This window comes from Natrix helvetica (genome assembly GCF_964273705.1).
Source record: "Natrix helvetica genome assembly, chromosome: 5".
NCBI lineage: Eukaryota > Metazoa > Chordata > Lepidosauria > Squamata > Natricidae > Natrix > Natrix helvetica.
Genome location: NC_138551.1, coordinates 27,856,932 through 27,877,681, shown reverse-complemented (window position 1 = coordinate 27,877,681; position 20,750 = coordinate 27,856,932). Strand labels below are relative to the sequence as shown.

At 37.3% G+C, this 20,750-nt stretch overlaps 1 protein-coding gene across 4 annotated transcripts in view; it reads left to right on the top strand.

The window, feature by feature from the left end:
* The window catches only part of MME (membrane metalloendopeptidase), a 91,559-nt gene that overhangs the window by 17,066 nt on the left and 53,743 nt on the right, over window positions 1–20,750 (top strand). The window contains exons 1-3 of one of the 4 annotated variants that reach the window (XM_081955304.1): window positions 1,969–2,444; window positions 17,647–17,816; window positions 20,575–20,610. In XM_081955304.1, the coding sequence (XP_081811430.1) occupies window positions 17,657–17,816; window positions 20,575–20,610 (196 nt within the window). In that variant the 5' untranslated portion in view covers window positions 1,969–2,444; window positions 17,647–17,656. Of the gene's footprint in view, window positions 1–1,968; window positions 2,445–2,564; window positions 2,639–17,371; window positions 17,484–17,646; window positions 17,817–20,574; window positions 20,611–20,750 lie in introns of those variants that run through there. The other 3 variants (XM_081955306.1, XM_081955307.1, XM_081955305.1) reach the window with 3 other exon arrangements.

Here is a 20,750-nt window from a genome sequence, read left to right as displayed (position 1 = left end):
CGAACACCAGTTCAATTCAGGCCATGAAGCAGCTTGAGGGGGCTTGCTGAATGCATTGGGGGGAGGGGAGTGGATGGTGATTATGTGGCATTCTTGTATGTTTATCATTATTGTGGAGAGAGGTCAGAAACCCGGTTTCCATAAACAATTTGGTCTACTTTAAAGGGTGGGTCTATTATTTTATCTACCTTTATACACCCGAATGCATTTGTCGAACTCTTCAATGAAACTTTTCCAGTGGCTCAGCTGCATAAATCCAAAGGACCATAAGGCAGCAGCCAAGAGATGCAAAATTCTTACCCTTTGCTGAACAATCGTTCATAGGCGAATGGTTCATAGGATGACCAGTGGACAGTTCAAAAGTCATCGTGGAAATATTTTCAAAATATATACTCAAGACCACCCACAGTTTAACCAGACTGTCCTACATAGCCAAATCCTCAAAACCTAACACAGTAGCTAGCTACATTGGGGCAGCACAAATCAGATGACCAATACATTGCACTAGAGACAGATGAACTTTTTGCTGCCATGTAACAATTGTCAGGGTGCTAAGTCAAATTTGGGAGGGGGCAAATATTGGATGGAATGTCCATACACAGCAATTAGTGGGGTTTCCCCCCAACCAGGCTTGTGATTTCTCAATTTTCTCCAGAAGCAACCACCAACCACTGCCTTGACAGAGTTGTACAATACAGCAACAAACCATGATTCCATTCTAGATGTGTAGTAAAGTCCAGCTATGACAGCAGCAATATTTAGGGCAAGCTTCTTCAGCTTCCAAGTTTGATAGGACACAGGGCAAAGGCACTTGTGAAATGAAGTGTTAAGCAATGAAGTGTTAAGCAAAAAGAGAACTCAGTCCTGAGAAAGTGAAAAGAAATCCAATCAATTCTGCCTTGATTTTGTCTGGTATAAATTGGTTTATTCTATCTGCTGAAGGGATGCAGTGGCTCAGTGGCCAAGACACTGAGCTTGCCGATCAGAAGGTTGGGAGTTCGGCGGTTCGAATCCCTAGCACTGCATAACAGAGTGAGCTCCCATTACTTGTCCCAGCTTCTGCCAACCTAGTAGTTCGAAAGCATGTAAGAATGCAAGTAGAAAAATAGGGATACCTTTGATGGGAAGGTAATACTGTTCCGGGTGCCTTCGTCATGCCGGTCACATGACCATGGAGAGGTCTTCGGACAGCACTGGCTCTTTGGCTTTGAAACAGAGATGAGCAACCCCACCCCCCATAGAGTCAGGAATAAGCACCCATGTGCGAGAGGAATCTTTACCTTTACCTGTTACAGTAAAGACCATCCTGGGAATTTCTGCTGCTTTTATTCCTTGATCTACCCTACTTTGATACTTTCAAGGCAGCACCCTTGAAAAGGCTTGAAAGCAGATTCTAATTTCTTCCGCTCTCTTTTGTGCCTTGTCGACTGTCAAGGAAATCCAAGCCACAGAAATAATTTCCGCGTTTGCATTTTCATGCATTTATTTCTACCTCGAATGAATAGAGGCGGATCTGATCCATAGCCCTCTATGAATCCAGGTCACTATTGTTTGTGGCGTGTACAGCTCCTTGCCCACCCTTCACCCCTCAGGGTGGGTTATCCATACAGGCATCTGATAGCGATGAGAGATGGGATCCAGAAGACATCTGGAAAACTTCGGATTGAGGAAGGCTCGGCAGGGCAGCTGTTGTGCGCCTGCCTGTCTTTCCTAAACGTTACTTATCAGCCAGAAAAGGATGGAAGGTGGGTGAGCAGAGGATTCCCAGGACAGGATGATTATTAAGCTCTGGCGCCCACCGTGTCCTCGCAGGACACTTCCTTCTCTTGGAGTGTCTGCCTACTTTCTCAGGGGAGGGTTGCCAAAGTCTTCCTCCCACCCTCCCGGGTTTGCCCCGTGGGGTTGTCCCTGTTAGGGGGAGGGCGAAGGCTCCTCGCTTAGATTAGCTGGAGTTCCTCTCTCAGGCCCCCAGAATTGCGGGCACGGCTCCGAGGAGCCGGGCACTTCGAAGAGACCTTGCTAGTCCCTTTGGCTGGAGGCGGGCGTGCAAAGGCAGCGACCCGCTCAACCTTTGCCCCTCCGTTGTGACGGTTGCAAGCAAGCCCACTTCGTCGCTCGCTCTTTTTTTTCTCCCGATCAGCGGCTGGCACAGGAAGCGAGCGATCCCCCCCGGGAGTGTTAAGAGGATGCTTTGGTTGCTGGCAAGACGAGCAGCCTAAGCCCTGCCCCGGGGGAACCCCTGGAGCGGAGAATCTCCGCCCGCCCACCGGCCCGCTCGGCGGAGCACCGCGCCGACGCTTCCCTGGAGCTTCCCGGCTGCTTCAGCGCTTGGATCTCCCACGGCTGCTTCTCTCGCCTCTTTTTTTTTTTTTCCTCCTCTTTCCCCCATTGGTCGGTGATGTATGCATTTACATCGCCTCCGAACTTTTCCGAAGAACAGCTTGGTAAGTCGAGATGCCGGGCGGGCGGGCGGGGAGTGCAGAAGTGGGAATCCAGAGTAGGGAAGCAGCGGGAGAAGCGAGGAGGTGGGGAGTTGTGGAGCAAGAGGCGTGGGGGGCGGGAGGGGGACTTTAAAGGCACAATGCCAGAGGACAGAGGTGTGAACAGCAGGGAAAGGCATCCAGAGCAAGGGATTGGGGTAGGTCACTTTTCCTTTGATTATCTCTTTGTAATGATGATGACGAGTATGGGGGGGGGGGGAGTATTGAGTGTGTGTCGAGTAGTTCATTCTCTCCCCCTCCGCCCCCCCCCCCTCCGCATCATCGCCATCACCTCTGAACCTAAGTTTCTTTTAAAAGGACTTGGTGGAAAAGGAAGCTGCAGGGACCACGACCAGAGAAAAACCATTGCCTTTTACAATAGCACCAACACACACACACACACACACCCGCGTTCCTTTCCTGGACCGTTTGGCTTAGTTAGTGTAATAATTCCAATGCTAAACTTTCTTTCCTTGAATTTAGCTAGAGATAAGAGGAGGAAAAGAAAGGCTTTCCGATAGAAAATGAAAAACTAAAAGCTTTCTAGAGAGAAATTTTTTTTAAAAAAAAAAACCACCCTAAAAGCTTCTCACTTGTCTTTTATGGCTAAAGCAAGAAAGGCACTTCTTCCCCCTGGATTTAAAGTGCTCCTAATATGAAATGTATAGGCTATTGCAGCGTTACTTGCTTTACACATGGTTTTATTTCTCTTGCACATTATGTTTGCCCATTGTCCTGGACTTGCAAGCTATCAGTGAGTTTTGGAACAATGTGATTGCTGTTTAACTCCCAGGGAGTCTATATAAGTAGATGAGTTCTCACTTCCTAATGCAGTAGCTCAAGTAACACTATGTATTCAAAAACCTCCTCCTTACTTCAACAAGCTTAGCAAAGACTTTTCCAACCTTCCAGAAATAGGAAAGGTGGTGTTTGGTGCCCCATGTCCATGCTTGTCATAGATTATTCATTAAGAGGAAAGTATCACCCCTGCGATCTTTATATCAACTTTTGGTAAATGTGTAATGCCTTCCATGAAGCTGCAAGGTACAAAGAGATAATTTGAAAAGAGCGGGAATCTTACTATTGTTGGGGTTCTCTTTTTTTTTTTTAAAAAAAAAGGTGATCTCTGCTTAAAACCCAATTAACAGTGGGTGTTTAATTCCCAACCTAGCACTGCTAGCTGTGGATAATGGGAACTGTAGTTCCCCCCCTCTCTTTTAAAAGAGAGGGAGGGCAGGAGGAGGAGAAAAAGAGAGAGAGGGAGAGAAGGAGAGCAAACTGGCATTATGGCAAGCAAAAATCACCCCAGATGTGTTACTGGAGGTATTGTGCAGATCCCCCATGTGAGCAACTTTTAGCTTTTATTTTTTAAAAAAGTGACTTTTTTTAATTTTTAAAAATCTAATAAATAGCAATTCACTACAACCATGTGCTGTAGCTTTTATGGGAATGGAAAACCTATGGCCTTCCAGATGTTATCAAACTACTATTTCCAGCATCCTCACCATTGGTCATGTTAGCTGGGGCTGCTCTAGCAGTTTCTGAAGGATTTCTGACTCCCCAGAAGTCCTGAAGCTATTACCTTTTCATCTGTGACTAACTTTGAATAGATGATCCTATACAGAGGATCCTATTCTGGAAGTCTGATAAATGAGTATGTAAAGATACAATATAAATTGTTTTCTTATTTATAAATCACGTAAGAGTCCAAACAGTAACGGCTTTTGCTATCTTAAGAAAGAAAGCAGTACATTTCTGGGATGTATACGCTTCTTTTAATGATTGTGATAGTAAGTTGTTTCTTCTAAGGCTTCACAATTCACAGGGCTCTTCTCATTGGTTATTACCTTTAATCAATGTTTACACTTTAGGTCCAAGAAGAGCTTTTGTGCATTGAAGCTGAAAGATATGAATTAGAACAGGGTTGCTACAGCTTCTTCTTTGATAAATCAATTAATGGCCACAAACAGCAACTTAAACCTGTTACACTTCTAGTTCTCATGATTTTTTTCCCTCCCTGGAATGGTACATCTGATGTGTCTGCTAGGATTCAGGAGTGCCTTTGGTGGGTTAAAATAAGATGAGTTTACTTCTAAGCCACACTTTAGTGCCAAGTCCTTAACTCTGCCCGTCAAGGACTCCTGTGAGATCCTTCTTATGCCTTTTGATATACAAGAAGTTGTTAGGACTAATTCATTTTTAGTTAATAAGTGCCCTCCAGATGCATCTCACACATTTTAGTCTGCCCTCAACAAGTATTCAGATGAAAACTACCATTGTTGAAGTTGCAGATTTGTGAACATCTTATTCTTTTCTGGTGCTGATGCTGTTTTGCCCTTCTTAAATGTGTGATCTGCTATACAGTGCACAAAGCTTACACAATTCAGTTGTACAAAAGCTCTTTCTTCTCGCTGAATAATGGAGACAGGCAGGATATCCTAACTAAATAATGTAGCAATTGGCTCTTCCTATCAGCCATACCTGATGGCTCAGTGTATTAACTATAACATTTCTAAGATAGATGCATCTTCTGCTAGATAAGTTCAATGTGCCCTAAATATTCTTCTTATGGTTTATCATGAAGTCGAAACTTAGTAAGTATTTGGGAATAAGTAATTACAGTGATATTTGGAATCACTCAATCAACTGAATTTGTTTCGGTGTGATCATTCATATTGATCTGCATTCTATATGAGTTAAAAGGATAATTTTTAATTGAATGATTGTAAGCTACCTAAAGTCACCTTTGGTGAGATGAGTGGTATATAAATTTAATTATCAACCAAACAAATAAAATACATTATTCTAGCAACTTTGTTACTTAAATTATACAGTATTTTAAGACCAATATGGAGAAGCCACAAAAGTTTAGTTTAGTTTATTAAATTTATAAACCGCCCCCTCTCCCGAAAAAGAAAATATGTTTATTCCTATTGCTGCTTCCCAATTTCTTGATCTGATAAAATCACAAGTGTTTGTTTCTCTTTGCTTTCAGAGGGCAAAGGGCAAAGATATTAGGAGAAATAGAAATGAACAATTTTACCAGAGTACTGATTTCTCTATTTTATTCTTGACTTTAATTCTCAGGACTTTAGTGCATGCAAAGACCTTACAAAGTGACATATGCTAGGACATACCCTAAGTCAGTATTGCAGACTTCATTTAGTTTTCTTTGATAAGTAACAGATCATGGGTTTTCTTTAAATAATAGAAATATTCATATGCCATGCAGCAATATAAAGGCTAACTCCTTTGGGAAAGTTGTACTGACTTCATAAAGCACATTTGCATGTCAAGGGATATCCTTCTTGATGTGCTAATAAATTGTAGTTTAGGAACAGTCAAACATTTTACCATATTAAGAAATTGAATCATTTTCTAATCTACTGCAATGGACTTACTATATTTGAAGATTATTTTCATATTAGCTGTTTATTTATGTGAACAAGATGGGTAAGGTTATTTCTGAAATTATTCATCTGTATGTTTACAGTAAAAATATTAGTTTAGATACCTTAAAGTGGGTACTTTTAAATCAGGCAAAAAAAATTAACTTGTTTAATAAATTAAGGAACCTTTCCTCTGATCTTGGGAAGAAAGATAGAATTTTATATGGCGGAAATGTTAATCTTGCTGGCTTTAAAATAAATACATTTGTTTGTTAGTTAGTTTGCTTCTTTATTCCTGTATCTATATCCTACCTTCCCATTAAAGAACTCAAGGTACCATGGGTGAAGCCTTTCCTCAATTTATTCTCTCAACAAATAGGTGAAACAGGTTGAGCTGACAGAAGACAATTAGTTACCCAGCAAGTAGCACAATGAGACAAGGCCTTTCATTGTGTCTCTCGAGTCCTGTTTCAAAACTTTTATTTATTTTGGGTCTTCATTATTTCATATAATTCAGCAAATAAAGCATAAAAGGTGCCATTTTGTTTTTAATAGCTACTGCTGAAGCATTATTTTGCATTATTACAACAGTTACAAATTATCTTTAGTGTTTTCATGAACACTTGAACTGAAATATTGAAATTAATTCAATAGAATACTATAGCAGGTGTGTGTGTGTGTGTGCACACACGCGTGCGTGCAGGTCTTGGCGTATTCGGGTCTTTTCCCATGTAAGATTGAGAGTATCTTGGCAACATTTCGACGAGGTTCCACTCGCCATCTTTAGGCTGGTGCCTTCGGCTTCGTGCTTGTGTGAGCAAAGCCTTCGGCGTTAGAAGATACATTGTCATTGTTTATACTGCATGCTGACAAAAAATTAGATCTGAATTAAAGTTATCTTACTTTAGCTTTCTTTACTGTCATCAAAGATTGCTCTTTTTGAATTTGTCTTGAACTTCCATGAAATTTGCTTTCTACTATCCATTAGTAGAAATGTTTTTTCCTTATCAAGTTCTTAAAGAAAAAAGAACAATGACTTTGCTGCCTGAACACAATTTACAAACTCAGTTCTAAATATTTTATTACGACAATATTCTTCCTTCATATTCTCTTCCAGAAAACTAATAAATTTTATAGATTTTAGGCAGATATTTAGGTTATTCTATGTAGGAAGCTGGTCATATTTCAACTGTGTTGTTATGTTAGGCAAATTCTTTCACATAACTATAATCATTTCCCTTCATGTGAGTTTCATGGCTAAACAGAAATTTAAAACCTCCTACTTGGCTTAAATGTTTTCCCGTCTAGGCTAATATTTCATACTATTTGACTATGGTCAAACCAGGCTTAGTATAAAACAAAATTGGCTTGATGCACATACTGTTTCATGCTAAGTGATAAAGCAAGATTTATAAACCAGGATGGCTGAGTTCTCCAATCTGCTTACCAATCTGTTCACCAAACAAATCATGTTATGGTTTGTCACAAGTGTGAATCCAGCCCAAGTTTCTCATGGCACTGATGGACGACATAAAGAAAGTTTTTTATGTCCTGTTTGTAGTCACCTGATTGGCTACTGTGGGAAATAGAATGTTATAATATTTGCCTGAACTAGGAAAACTTGTCTTCCATTTATTGGGTTTTCTTAATAGTTGTGTAATTGCATGCATGTCAGTACATTAATTTAAAAAAAAACACCAGCAATATCACAAGGCCAGAATGAAACCCATGAATAACTTCTCAGAGGGCACACCCATAAAACAAAACAGTACAGCACCAATTCTTTTCACTTCTTTGTTGAGTTTAGTATTCATTCTATTACAACTTTTATTATTACCTTTTTATTTTCTGTTCTTGTTTGTAACTTCTTAACTGCACTGTATATGGATTAAAGCAATACACTGATTCTGTTACCACCATCATCATTAGCTTATGCTTTGTTGAAGTGCCCATTTAAAAAAAAACAATTAACATTTAAATATTAGAGCAGAGATAATAATAAAAACCTAAGAAGAACCAAAGATCTATATGATTCAATATCCTGCAGATACAGTCTGCAAACAATATATCAGCCCTGTTGTGCCGCATATATTTTTGGCCCAGTTACACCTATTTATAGGCTTATGGCTTCAGGTAGTAGAATAAAACTGATGTATAGCCACATTATAAGTCATCAATAGAAGTAAGTATCTGAATTTGTCTAATTCCCTATAAAAGTCAGATGAATTCTTGGAATATCAATACACTTTGAGTGACTATTCTCATTTAGAGTAATCAATATAATGTGAAAAGGAGTAAGAATTAGTAAACTAAAGAAAATAAGGAATGAGATGATGGGGAAAGATCCAGTAAATACTAATACCATTCAGTGTACGTTACCATAGCTTTCTCTTCTTGCAAACTATCTTTTTTACCATATCCATTCAGTGCTTCATATATCTCCAATGAGCACACAAAATGACATCATAAACATACTTTATGATGCATTAAATCACCATTTGCATTGAATAAACTACACACCATAAAGTCTAGTTTTACTCAGTGTTCAACCACTAAGTTTGAATTTATTCTCATACATATTTTATATCCATAATATACATTCTTATCATAATCATCAACCAAACTTCAACTTCATAGTCACCAAAACATTCCATAATTTAAATCTAATAAACAACATTCATTTCAATTCTGCTTTTCAATGCATCCTGTCATTTCCATACAAATAACTGCAGCATTCTTTCCAGCATTCCATTATTTCAGTTTCATCCCACGTCATTTCATTATTTTTAATTATTGCTTGGTTCTTTCCTCCCACTTTCAAAACAATTTTTTAAACAGCATATATCAAAACCACCCTCCATTTTCTTTGTTTCTTTTAATTGTTCCTTCTTCTTTTTGACTAAATGGTTTGAAAGTATCCTTTTTGTAGAAATCATACATTATATTATCCTTTTTGTAAATGCAATTTATTATATAATATAGCAATAGCACTTAGACTTATATAACACTCTACAGTGCTTTACAGCAGGGGTCGCCAACCCTTGGTTTGTGGACTGGCACCGGTGCACGGTGTACCAGAAACCGGTCTGCCCAATCAAACAAAGATCCATCCATGGGATGCAGGCAGCACAAAAAAACTACACCCCGTCCAGTCCATGGGAAAACCTCTCTCCATGGAACCAGTCCCTGGTGTCCAAAAGGTTGGGGAGAGCACTGCTTTACAGCACTCTGTGAACGACCATGTTCATTGCCCCTAACAATCAGTCCTCATTTTACCAACCTTGGAAGGATGGAAGTTTGAATGAACCTTGAGCTGGTCAGGATCGAACTCTTAGCTGAGAGCAGAGTTAGCCTGCAATACTGAATTCTAACTACTGCGCTACCATGGCTCCATATTATTCTGTTGTTTTCAATTTCTGCAACAACCATGTTTCTTAATGTATCCATAGACTCTTTCACAGTATTATTCCACTAGCATCCTGTTTCACATTTTGTTTCACTTCTGGGCACCCTAACTCTTTTCTTTTTCACTCTCTTCTAAGCAATTTCCATATCCTCTTTCTTTATGACAACATCCCATTCATTTTTTCCTGTTGTAGTTCTTCTTTTGCTTTAACTTGTTACCTCCTTTCCTTTTCTAAGTTTCATTAAAATCACTACAAAAAATATTTTGTCCACATTTCAAGTCATCCTTGTAAATACCCTCAATATTTTATCATATACAATCAGATCAATCAAAAGTAGATATAAATCTACTTTTTAGATTTATATTCATTCCTTTGCAATGTATTCCCCCAACACTGCACCATTCTCATTGATTCTTAAATATCCAATTGGCCCAAACTTTCTTTCGATACCATTAATTTCATTCCCATCTATGTATTGAGTCGTCCAAAGGATATCTCCCAATCATTTTTATTCAGAGTACCATACATATTTTCCAAATAAGTTGTTTACAATAATGCTCATCACTATGTTACAACTATATTAAAATTCATAATATGCACATACTATAACAACTACTACCAGCCTTTGAATTTTTATTTTCGTAAGTTCCCAGAACATGAATGTTTCGCATTCATATTTTCTGATTTCATGCACAATTAACCCTACATCTTCACTTTAATGCATTCATATTTATTAACGCCACTTTACAAAACCAGACCCTCATTCAGATCTAATACATCTTTTCCCCCTTTCTCTTAGTTTTATTGCTAAGGAATTACCTTTTAATTTCATTCAGTCATTCATTCATGTTTTTTATAATGTAGCCCTTTCATGCCATAGTCTTCTACGCCATCAGATTGTTGATAAACATTGACCTGCACTGCCCATCATGGCTTTGGTTAGTTGAGACTTTTATGTAGCACTTTTTAGTAATATGGTGAGGATGTAGAATATATATACCACATATTGTATTCATTGTTACTAGTAAGAAATGTTTTGGTTATTTTAAGCACATTTTGGCCAATGTGCCACAAGGCAAAAACAACCCTTATGTTACTCCAAGCCTCTTTGTAAAATATACACATGCTAGGATTTCTAATTTAAATATTACCTTGCTAATCAGTCTAAATGATATTAATTCAGTCACTTTCTAAATTTAAGACAGAGTGAAAACATTCCAATGCTAATAGAATCTGGGTCTGAATTAAAAGATCTTAATCACTAGTCAAGAAAATATCAAGGAAACACCAATACTTAATGCAATAGAGAAAAAAATTATTATTCATTTGTTTACAGTTCTCATTCAGTTAAGTAAAACAGAATTTATTGTTAAAATTTCCCTCATTTTTCCTGTCTAGAAAAATAAAATGTATGTTACATTTTTAGTTTTCAGTAAAAAAAAGTAGAAAAGAACAGATATTAGAGAAATTTTGAAAAGGAATTTGGGGAAAATAAACACATAATTATTGTCTTTGTGAATTAAAACAGGAAGTTGATAGTCTAATGTAGAAGGCTATGATAGAGGAAGAAACTCTCTGTATCATTCATCCTTACCATGCATAATTTTATATATTAACTATGTCATGTGTTTATTCACTTCTTTCCTGATCTAAAATGTCCTAAATATTTTAATCTTCTATAATAGAGGGTTTGCTTCAATAGCTCTGTAATTTTGCAGAGTAATCTCTGGACCAGTTTCAGCTGTATAATATCTTTTTAAGGTCTGATAACTTACACTTCTAAAAGTATTCCAGATGTGATTACATTATGACACCAGTATTTTATTTTCAGTTATGCCCAATATTTACATTTACATTTATTTAAAGTATTTGTAAGCTGCATGTTAAACCCTGGCAGAACTGAAAAAAGCAAAATTTGACACTACCCAAACTCAATTAACATAACAAAACAGTATATACAATTGGGGGGGGGGAGTGTATAATTTACTCCTTTCAGAAAATTCCAGGTGTGTCAATAAAATTCAAACGGTACAACATTTGAAATGTAAGTGTTGGAATGTTGAGTTTTGGATTCCCATTTTCCCCATGTGAAATCAATCATCTCTCATTTGTCATGCTTTGACCACACATAGGTATATATAGGATGGAATATTCTACTGATTGTGAATCTGATAGAAAATTAGCCAACATGATTATAGTATTGCAGTTATTTTTATTGCGTGGGAGAAATTATTCTTAAGTATTTACAAAATTGTGTTCTGTCTGCATGAGCAACCACAGAATTGAGCTCTGTAAAGATTCAATAGCAGTGGGTTCATTTAATAAGTATAGTTTGTTAGAGCATAACAGCCATGAAGAAACACTTCTCTGGCTATATTTTGCATTTGGTAGTATGCAAATAAATCCCCAAAGCATAATAGCATGAACTATAAATCCACATGTAGATACATTTTTGCCTTTGGAGATCTGCTTGCAAAGCTCTACAGTCTGCCTGGCCCCATGATTTCTTTCCAGGCTTGTCAGTGGCAGTTCAAATCCTTAAAAAGAGATGTGAAATTAGGAAATACTGCAATCAGAAATTTCTTGAAGATTACCATCAATTTTCCACAATCAGTAGCTAAAATCTCTTTACCTTTAATTTTCACCATTTGGGAGAGCAGTGCCCAATTTGTATCTACCACACAAGGGCTGGTTAAATAACAAGAATCCTGCAAAGTTTTGATAGTAGGATGGGTAATCCTACAGTCTCCCACTACAGTCCCAAATCAAGGTTGCAGACTGAAACTTTAACTGCTATGCCACCCATCTCTGATCGGTTTCATGCTATCTTGATTAATTTTATTCCAAATTTCAAGAAAACTTTATGGGAAGGGAAGAATATAAACTTTTAAGGAACCATAAGGTGGAAAAACTGCAACATACCATCAATCTTATTTTGAGTCATAGATCAGATCATCTAGGTCAGTAATGACAAACCTTTTGAGCATAATGTATCTAAATGTGAGAAAATGCCTAACTTTACTCAGCTGGTATGTCCCTTTCCCACAAAACAAAGGAGAAATAATTATCTATCCCCCCACCATGTTAACCACCCTAAACAGCTGCACTTGGCATCAGGGCTAAGGCTGGGCCTAAAGTAGAGATCCGGGCCTTGTCTTCAGTCCTAGTGTTACTGCTGCCAATCAAAAAGGTCATCTTGCACTATTCCCCAAGATGCACAAACCTTGGAGACCAGCGTGGTTGCTGCCGTGGCCCAAAGCTCCCCATAATCTGCCCAAACTGCTTATCTTCAGGTTCTCTTTCTGTTGACAGACCCCTGCGGCCTACCTGAGGTTGCTCCAAGTTGCATGAGGCCTTTGTCCTTCAAGCAGCTTTGAGATAATGCTTTTCTGAAGCATCTGCAGCCTTTAAAAATCATGCAAAAGCATGCATGAAGAAAAGCGAGATTCTTGTGTGAATTTTGGAGGTTCCAGAGGCCCATGTGAGAGCAGAGCCCATTTTTGTGCTGCCTCAATATCTCCATATTGCACAAGAATGGGATATCCTTTTGAGAATCTCTATTGTTGGGTGTTGGTGAATCCTGGCATATCCACCTAAATTATCATGATGTGTCACTTTTGAGGCACATGTCATAGGTTTACCATCACTATTCTAAAACTATCTTTCCTTAGCCATTTTCAACACAGGTCTTTATTTATTTTTGACTAAGTCTGTTTTGGGGGCAGTGTTATAAAAATATACAAATAGCCCTGATGGATAACACTAAGGCTCATATTAGCTTCTGGGTAACTTGCAAGGTGAGAATATGGAGAAATATCCCTTACCTACAGCTATAAACAGGGGTGGGTTCCGTCAGGCACTACTGCTGGTTCACTCGTGTATGTGCTTGATGTGCACTGTGCGTGCATGCACAGTGCAATTAAAATTGCTCTGTGCATGCACAGAACTGAAAAACAAGATGGCGCTGCCAATGGCGCCGCCCAGGGAACTGGTTGGGGGCATGGTAGGCCTGCCGGTTCCAGCGACCCAGGCCGTCAAACCACCACCATTTCAGCCGAACCGGTAGGAACCCACCAGTGGCTATAACCCTGCAAATGATATTTGGAAGGCTGTTTCTCCAACTTGGAGAAAACCTGAATTCTTCAAAATAGCCTTGACAGACTTGTCCTTTATGAATTTATCCAACCCTCTTTTAAGGCCAACCAAGTTGATGGTCACCACCCATGTCGCCTCGTAATGAATTTGAGAGGTTAATTCTGCACCTTATATTTAAAAAAAATGCTTTCTGTTCTCTGTTCCAAATCTTCTTCTGGTGAGTTTCATTAGATGACTCTTACCCCTAGTATTCTGAATCAGAGGAAAACCTCTCCCTATTATTTTCTCTGCCATATACAGCATAATTCTATATACTTTGATAATGTCTCCACCCCGACACATTTGTTCCAAACTAAAGAGTTTCAAAAATTCTAGCTTTTACTTGCAAGGATGATGCTTGGGGCCTCAACAATTTTGCTTGCACTCTTCTGTGCTTTGTCCAGCAATGTTATATCTTTTTTTCCAAATAGGATGTCCAGAAAAATAATCAGAATTTCACTCAGGGCCAGGCCATAGATTGATATAAAGGCTTTACAAGGTTGGCTGTCAAATTTCCCATCCCTTTCTTTGCATGGATTCTACTTGTTCTGAGCTGTCATAAATGAAATCAACATCTTCACTGAGCTGTACAGCTTCAAATCTATATCTTATACCCAAGGGAGTTCCTTTTTTTCTTCTTATTCTTCTTTTCTCGGGTATTAAAAAAAGGCTCCTTCAAATTGAGCTCAACTCCTAGCAAGTTGAGGAATGTCTCTATGAAATTTTCTTGGCAGCAACATGGAAATAGGATACCACTGCATTCTTTCAGGATTTTCTGTTCATTTGTTTTACTTTCAATTTAACCTACAACTCTGATATTCCTTTGAGGTCTCCCATCCAAATATTAACCAGACCTCTTCCGGGTTAGCTCTCAAGTCCAAAGCAGGCTTCCCATTTGCCTTAACCCTACCCCTAATCTATTGAGATGGTTGTATACTAGTAGAGTAATAAATTAAGAACTTTTTGAAATACTACATTATTGTCAAAGGAAATATAAAATAAAGAGAAGAACCAGTGTCACAGAGATATCATTGTCAATGATTCTCATATTTACAATTAGAAAGATTCAAGATTTAATGATTTAAAGCCACCAAGAGTTACCTTGATGCAAGATGGGCAGCCTATAAATTTTATAAACATATACATACATACATACATATATACATACATACATACATACATACATACATACATACATGCATGCATGCATAAATAAATGCATAAAACAAAATAATTCATAGTGGTGAACATTGTAAGACTGAGTTTGAAAAAGAATTGTGTACAAGTGATAATTGCTCAAATGCCATAACTTATTGAAATTCAAAATTTGGGCTAAAATCTAACCCATTTTAAATATAATATAAAGTTGGAACAATGAGAAAAATGTAGCTGAAAAGACTGAAATGTACACTATGTTATAATCTTAAAGAGTACTTTTATTAAGTACTGTACCAGAGTACTTATGGGTTATATGTTACCAGAGAAATTGTCTAGAATGTATAAAGGGACTTCAAATTTATGTTAGAAATATAAACAAGAAGGGGAATTTAATCAAGTTTGGTGGATGTGTAAAAAGCTAAAAGATTCTGCATTTAAATACATATAGTAATTCACAGATTCTTAAAAATTAATATATAATTGAAACAAGAGGTTTCTTTTGGGACTGATGGAAAAACAGCTGGAACTTTTTTTTAATATATGAAAAGTTCAGGAAGACCATTGCATACATAAAGATTCAGGAGTAAGAAAGGTGGGTGAAGATGATGGGATAAAGCAGTCCAACCTATCAAAAACAGCACCACAAAAATCAGATTAGGAACACAAATTGAAATAGAAAATGGTAAGTGAGCACCTGTCTACCCTAGATGAGTTCAAATCACCAGGACTGGACGGATTACACCCCAGGGTTCTGAAGGAACTGGCAGATGAGATCTCAGAGCCACTGAACTATATCTTTCAGAAATCCTGCAGCACCGGGGAACTGCCAGAGGACTGGAAAAAAGCTGATGTGGTTCCCATCTTCAAAAAAGGGAAAAATAGATCCAGGAAACTATAGACCTATCAGCCTGACCTCAATACCAGGAAAGATTCTGGAAAAGATAATCAAGCAACGAATTAGTGAACACCTAGACGTAAACAAAGTAATAGCCAAAAGCCAACATGGGTTTGTCAAAAACAGATCATGCCAGACTAATTGCATTCTTTGACAAAGTGACAAAATTAGGGGACCAGAGGAATGCCATCAATATAGTTTACCTGGACTTCAGTAAGGCATTTGATAAGGTAGACCATAACCTACTACTAAATAAAGTAGAAGACTGTGGGTTAGACAGCATCACCACCAGATGGATTCATAACTAGCTGACCAATCGTACTCAACGCACATCAACTGTAGATGGCTAAAATGTGGTTCTCAATAAAACTGCATCTACATGGAGGGAAGTATGCAGTGGAGTACCCCAAGGCTCTGTTTTAGGCCCAGTACTCTTCAACATCTTTATCAATGATTTGGATGAGGGAATAAATGGGGAACTCACCAAATTTGCAGATGACACCAAGCTGGCAGAAATAGCCAACACTCCAGAAGACAGGCTTAAGAAACAGAAGGATCTTGACAAACTTGAACATTGGGCACTATCTAATGAAATGAAATTCAATGGTGAAAAGAGTAAGGCTCTACAGTTAGGCAAGAATAACAAAATACACAGGTACAGTATAGGTGGTACCTTGCTCAACAGTAGTAACCGGGAGAGGGATCTTGGAGTCCTAGTGGACAACCATTTAAATATGAGCCAGGAGTGTGCAGCAGCTGCCAAAAAAGCCAACACAGTTCTAGGCTACATAAACAGAGGGATAGAATCAAGATCACGTGAAGTGTTAATACCATTTTATAATGCCTTGGTAAGGCCACACTTGGAATACTGCATTCAGTTTTGGTCACCATGATGTAGAAAAGATGTGGAGACTCTAGAAAGAGTGCAGAGAAGAGCAACAAAGGTGATTAGGGGACTGGAGACTAAAACATATGAAGAACAGCTGCAGGAACTGGGTATGTCTAGTTTAATAGAAAGAAGGACTAGGGGAGACATGATATCAGTGTTCCAATATCTCAGGGGTTGCTACAAAGAAGAGGGAGTCAAACTATTCTCCAAGGCACCTGAGGGTAGAACAAGAAGCAATGGGTGGAAACTAATCAAGGAGAGAAGCAACTTAGAACTGAGGAGAAATTTCCTGACAGTTAGAACAATTGATCAGTGGGACAGTTTGCCTCCAGAAGTTGTGAATGCCCCAACACTGGAAGTCTTTAAGAAGATGTTGGATAGCCATTTGTCTGAAACGGTATAGGGTTTCCTGCCTAGGCAGGGGGTTGGACTAGAAGACCTCCAAGATTCCTTCCAACTCTACTATTGTATTGTATTTATAGATGGCTAAAATGTATTTGATCAGAGAAAAAACAGCATCTACATTTATTGCTGACTGGAAATCTATTATAGATTTTTCACATGAAACAGAAAAAATGAATTCATAATAGATGGTTTTGATTATTAGATTATGTAGTAACCATAGAGTAAAAGGTACATTTATAAATTTATAATTGTATTTATAACTGCTGGAAAGCAGATCAATATGTACTTCTTTGTAACTTTGTTCTTTCTTTTCTATTTTCCTTTTCCTTTTCTTTCTTTTGCTTTTTGCTTTCTCTTTTATTTCTTTTTCTTTTCTTTTTTATTATGTTACATTAGTTTCTATCACTTTTATTTACATTTCAAAAAATCTTTAATAAAGGTTACATGTAAAAAAGTTGATTAAAAACTTGTATTAATTGCTAGAAGGATTTGAAAATTGCTGAGAGGCAAAATGAAACACTTTTGTTCATTGGCAAAGGATCAAAGATTGAAAGGTTAAGTTAATTTTTATTCAAACAGAGCTGCATTTCACTTACTTGTGAACTCTTGTACCAGTAGACTACAATGAAACAGATATGTGGGCAATAAAAGCAAGCTGTCATTTGTTTTTAGTCCCTTTTTAGCCTTACTCTCTATTTGTGTAAGAGCACCATTATTCTGTGGGCTGTAAGTAGCAAAAAATACCCCAACTTACTACGTTAATTGGCTCTTTAAAAAAAAACACACATTATTTTCTCTTCCTCATTAGAAAAAAAATGACTAAGAGGAACTAAAGATTTCCATTCTTCTACCACTGGGTCACTGGTTTTTGTCTTCTTTTTCTTGCCAGACTCTAGGTTATGGCTAAGTCAGAAAGTCAGATGGATATAACTGAAATGAATTCCCCAAAACCAAAGAGAAAACTGCGCTGGAGTCCACTGGAAATTGGACTTGCTGCTGTAGTGCTGCTTCTTGCTATCGTAGCCATCACCATGATAATTCTGTATGCAACTTATGATGGTAAGTAGGAGCCCCTCCCTAAACTTAAAATGTCAGTAACAAAAATCGAAAACATTGTATTATAAGTGAGGAGAGAAAATGTCAGTGAATATAATTTCCTAGAAACAGATTTGATTACAATACCCTAGGCAGAGCAATTTGATTAGAATGATTGAGCTGTAGAACTGTTGAAATTTTAGCTACTAAACTAGAAAATAGTCCATATTCTGTGGTGATGTATTATGAGTTAATGGCTAAAGGGTAGGATTAGAGCCAAGAACACTCAAGATCAAGTCCAACCGTAGGTATAGAAACATATTGAGTGACTTTGGAATGATTATTCTTTCTTAGCTCAACCAACATCAAAAGTTTGCTGTTGTGTGAATAAATGCAAATAAATCCTCTGTAGATATATTTGAATTCTCAGAGAAAAAAAGGAGATGAATCTAACAATTACAGTATATAAAATAAGCGTCTTTTTAATATTTATATCTTAAAATCTATGTTGCCATTTTTAATAATAAAACTTACTAATTGATAGATCTTTATTTGAATCGGGCTTCAAAGACAACTAAGAAGGATTCCATCAACCACTAGGCAGTAAATGTAACATAGTGAATATAGTTGTGTAGTGAATATGTCACACTCAAATTCCCATAGTTGGGCTAATTATTCTGTATCAAACCAAAGACACAAGACTGTGGCAAGAAAATGGAGGAACTCAGCCTCCCACCCACCCCGCAGAGCCATGAACTCTGCAGAGAAAAAGGATGGATGGGTAAAAAATGTAATACTGTAATTATATTTTAAAGAATATTTGCCAACATTACACTAATATTCTCCTCCCCTGTCTTTTCTGAGTGTTAAAAATATAGAGGAGTCCTCCACTTATCTATATTGCTTGCGGCTGGAAAATGCTAATTAGAGGTGAATAGGCATTTTTTTAATATTTGAGTTTTATTTACAACAGATAGGTTGAACAGATTAGCAACATGAAGATTAAATATACATTTCAGAACTCTGAATCTGATACTTCTCTCATTGTATCTCTGTATCTGAAACCTAGAGAAAGGCAGGTCTCTTTCAGAACTTATTCTCTTTCTTTGTCTCCTTATCCATTTCTCACCTAACATTTATCTCTCAAAGAATGCCTATTGTTTTCCATTGGCTTTGTCCCTTCCCTCTGGGTGGCAGAGAAAATAAAATAAATTATCTATAATGCTGGGGCTACTTTTAGCCTTTGGGTCAATTTCCTGTAATTTTTGTAACAGAAAATGTAATGTAATCTCTGATACAAGATTATTTCGTCAGAAAAAAAATCCAGTAGCCATTAAAAAAAATTAACACATACACGCTTAACATACTTAAATCAAATTCTGTTAGTCATTTCCTTTTCCTACTGCGACAAAAATATTTCCTTTCTGCAGCTTTAAAAACTGTTAAGAAGACATATATCATATCTATTTTAGCATCTTAATTCTTTCTTCTTTCTATCCTCTGGCAAAACCTAGGTCCAAATAATGTGGTGTTTTTCATAATTTGGTGAAGTTTAAGAATGTGCATTACATCAAAGTGTGGGTGGTGGCCAAAAAACAGATTGAGTTACTTTTTTTAAATAATAGTTAAATTAGGGAGAAGATGTTCACCTAAGAAATTTTTCAGTTCCTTTTTCATATAAATTACTTCTGCTCCCATAACTCAGAGATCAAATATTTCTTCCATGTCATCTGAACACACACAAATAGAAACAAATAGCAGCAGTTTCAATTTCTTGTCAGATCTTATCACTTACTTGTTCTTAAATTAAGCCTATCTATGTGGGCTGAAAATAATCCAGATGACCATTAGAGGTCAGAAAAAGACCATCAAGCTTCTACCAAGTAGCCAACTGAATTGTTTTCAGCCCAGATTTGGCAACTGCACCCTAAGTATCCCAAAGCTCTTTCTGTAGATAGGTAGATGGGATTTTAGATCCCTAAACAAAAACATCAGTAAATATATGGTTAGCCACACACTTCCACCCACGCTCCAAACAAGCTATTCTGGGTGTCTTCTTGTCTCAGAAAAGTATAATAATCCATGTTGAAATACCTCAATCTAAAATGTTAAAATTTCCAACCACAATGACTCTCAGTGGGAAGTAATAAGAAAGAAAGACCATAATGAAAGAAATCGCCTCACTTGGCTTTTCCAAAAACAATGTTATCATCATTAATTTCTCAGTAGAAATGCCATTGTTTTAAAATATTTGTCTGCCACTTCTCATTGAAAGTCTTGAATTGGTAAAATTGCCCATCTTATTTTCTGACCTCCAATCTGAGGGACAATCAAAAGGAGGTTTGTTTTCAACTCTCAATAATTGTTTTGTCCTCAAATCAATCTCAACTCTTATTCCACACATATTTTGAGTTTTTCATCTAGCATGTTTCCTTCCCAAGTCAGGCATAGACATGATAAAAAAAAAACAAATATTTTCCCTCTCAAACAATACTTTGTCTTTCCCTTTGCATTCATGCATACTGAGAACTTCACTTTATCCTGTCCTAATTTTAGTATACTTATTTTATATTGATGAAGCTTCTATTTTAATTCTTTGCTGTCAGAATAGTGACCTAGTACTAGACCGAGTACAAATGTCTTGAAGAAGCAGATGTCTGCATTATATAAATAGACACATTTAGTTTGTAACTATTAGGGATGAGTCTCAAAATTTTAAGTACAATGACGTTAATGTGCTAGGAAAAAAAATAACATCCTCATCCATTCTTTTTTTTTTCAGATGGTATTTGTAAAACTTCGGACTGTATAAAATCAGGTAAGAAAGATATAACGTCTCCATTTCTTTTACTATATTAATAACGAGTTTCTAAAAATAACGTATCCCAGAGACGTGAGCACAAGCCAGTTTTTTGTGTTGGGTCTCTTGAATTTTACATCTGTTTTACACTTCCACTC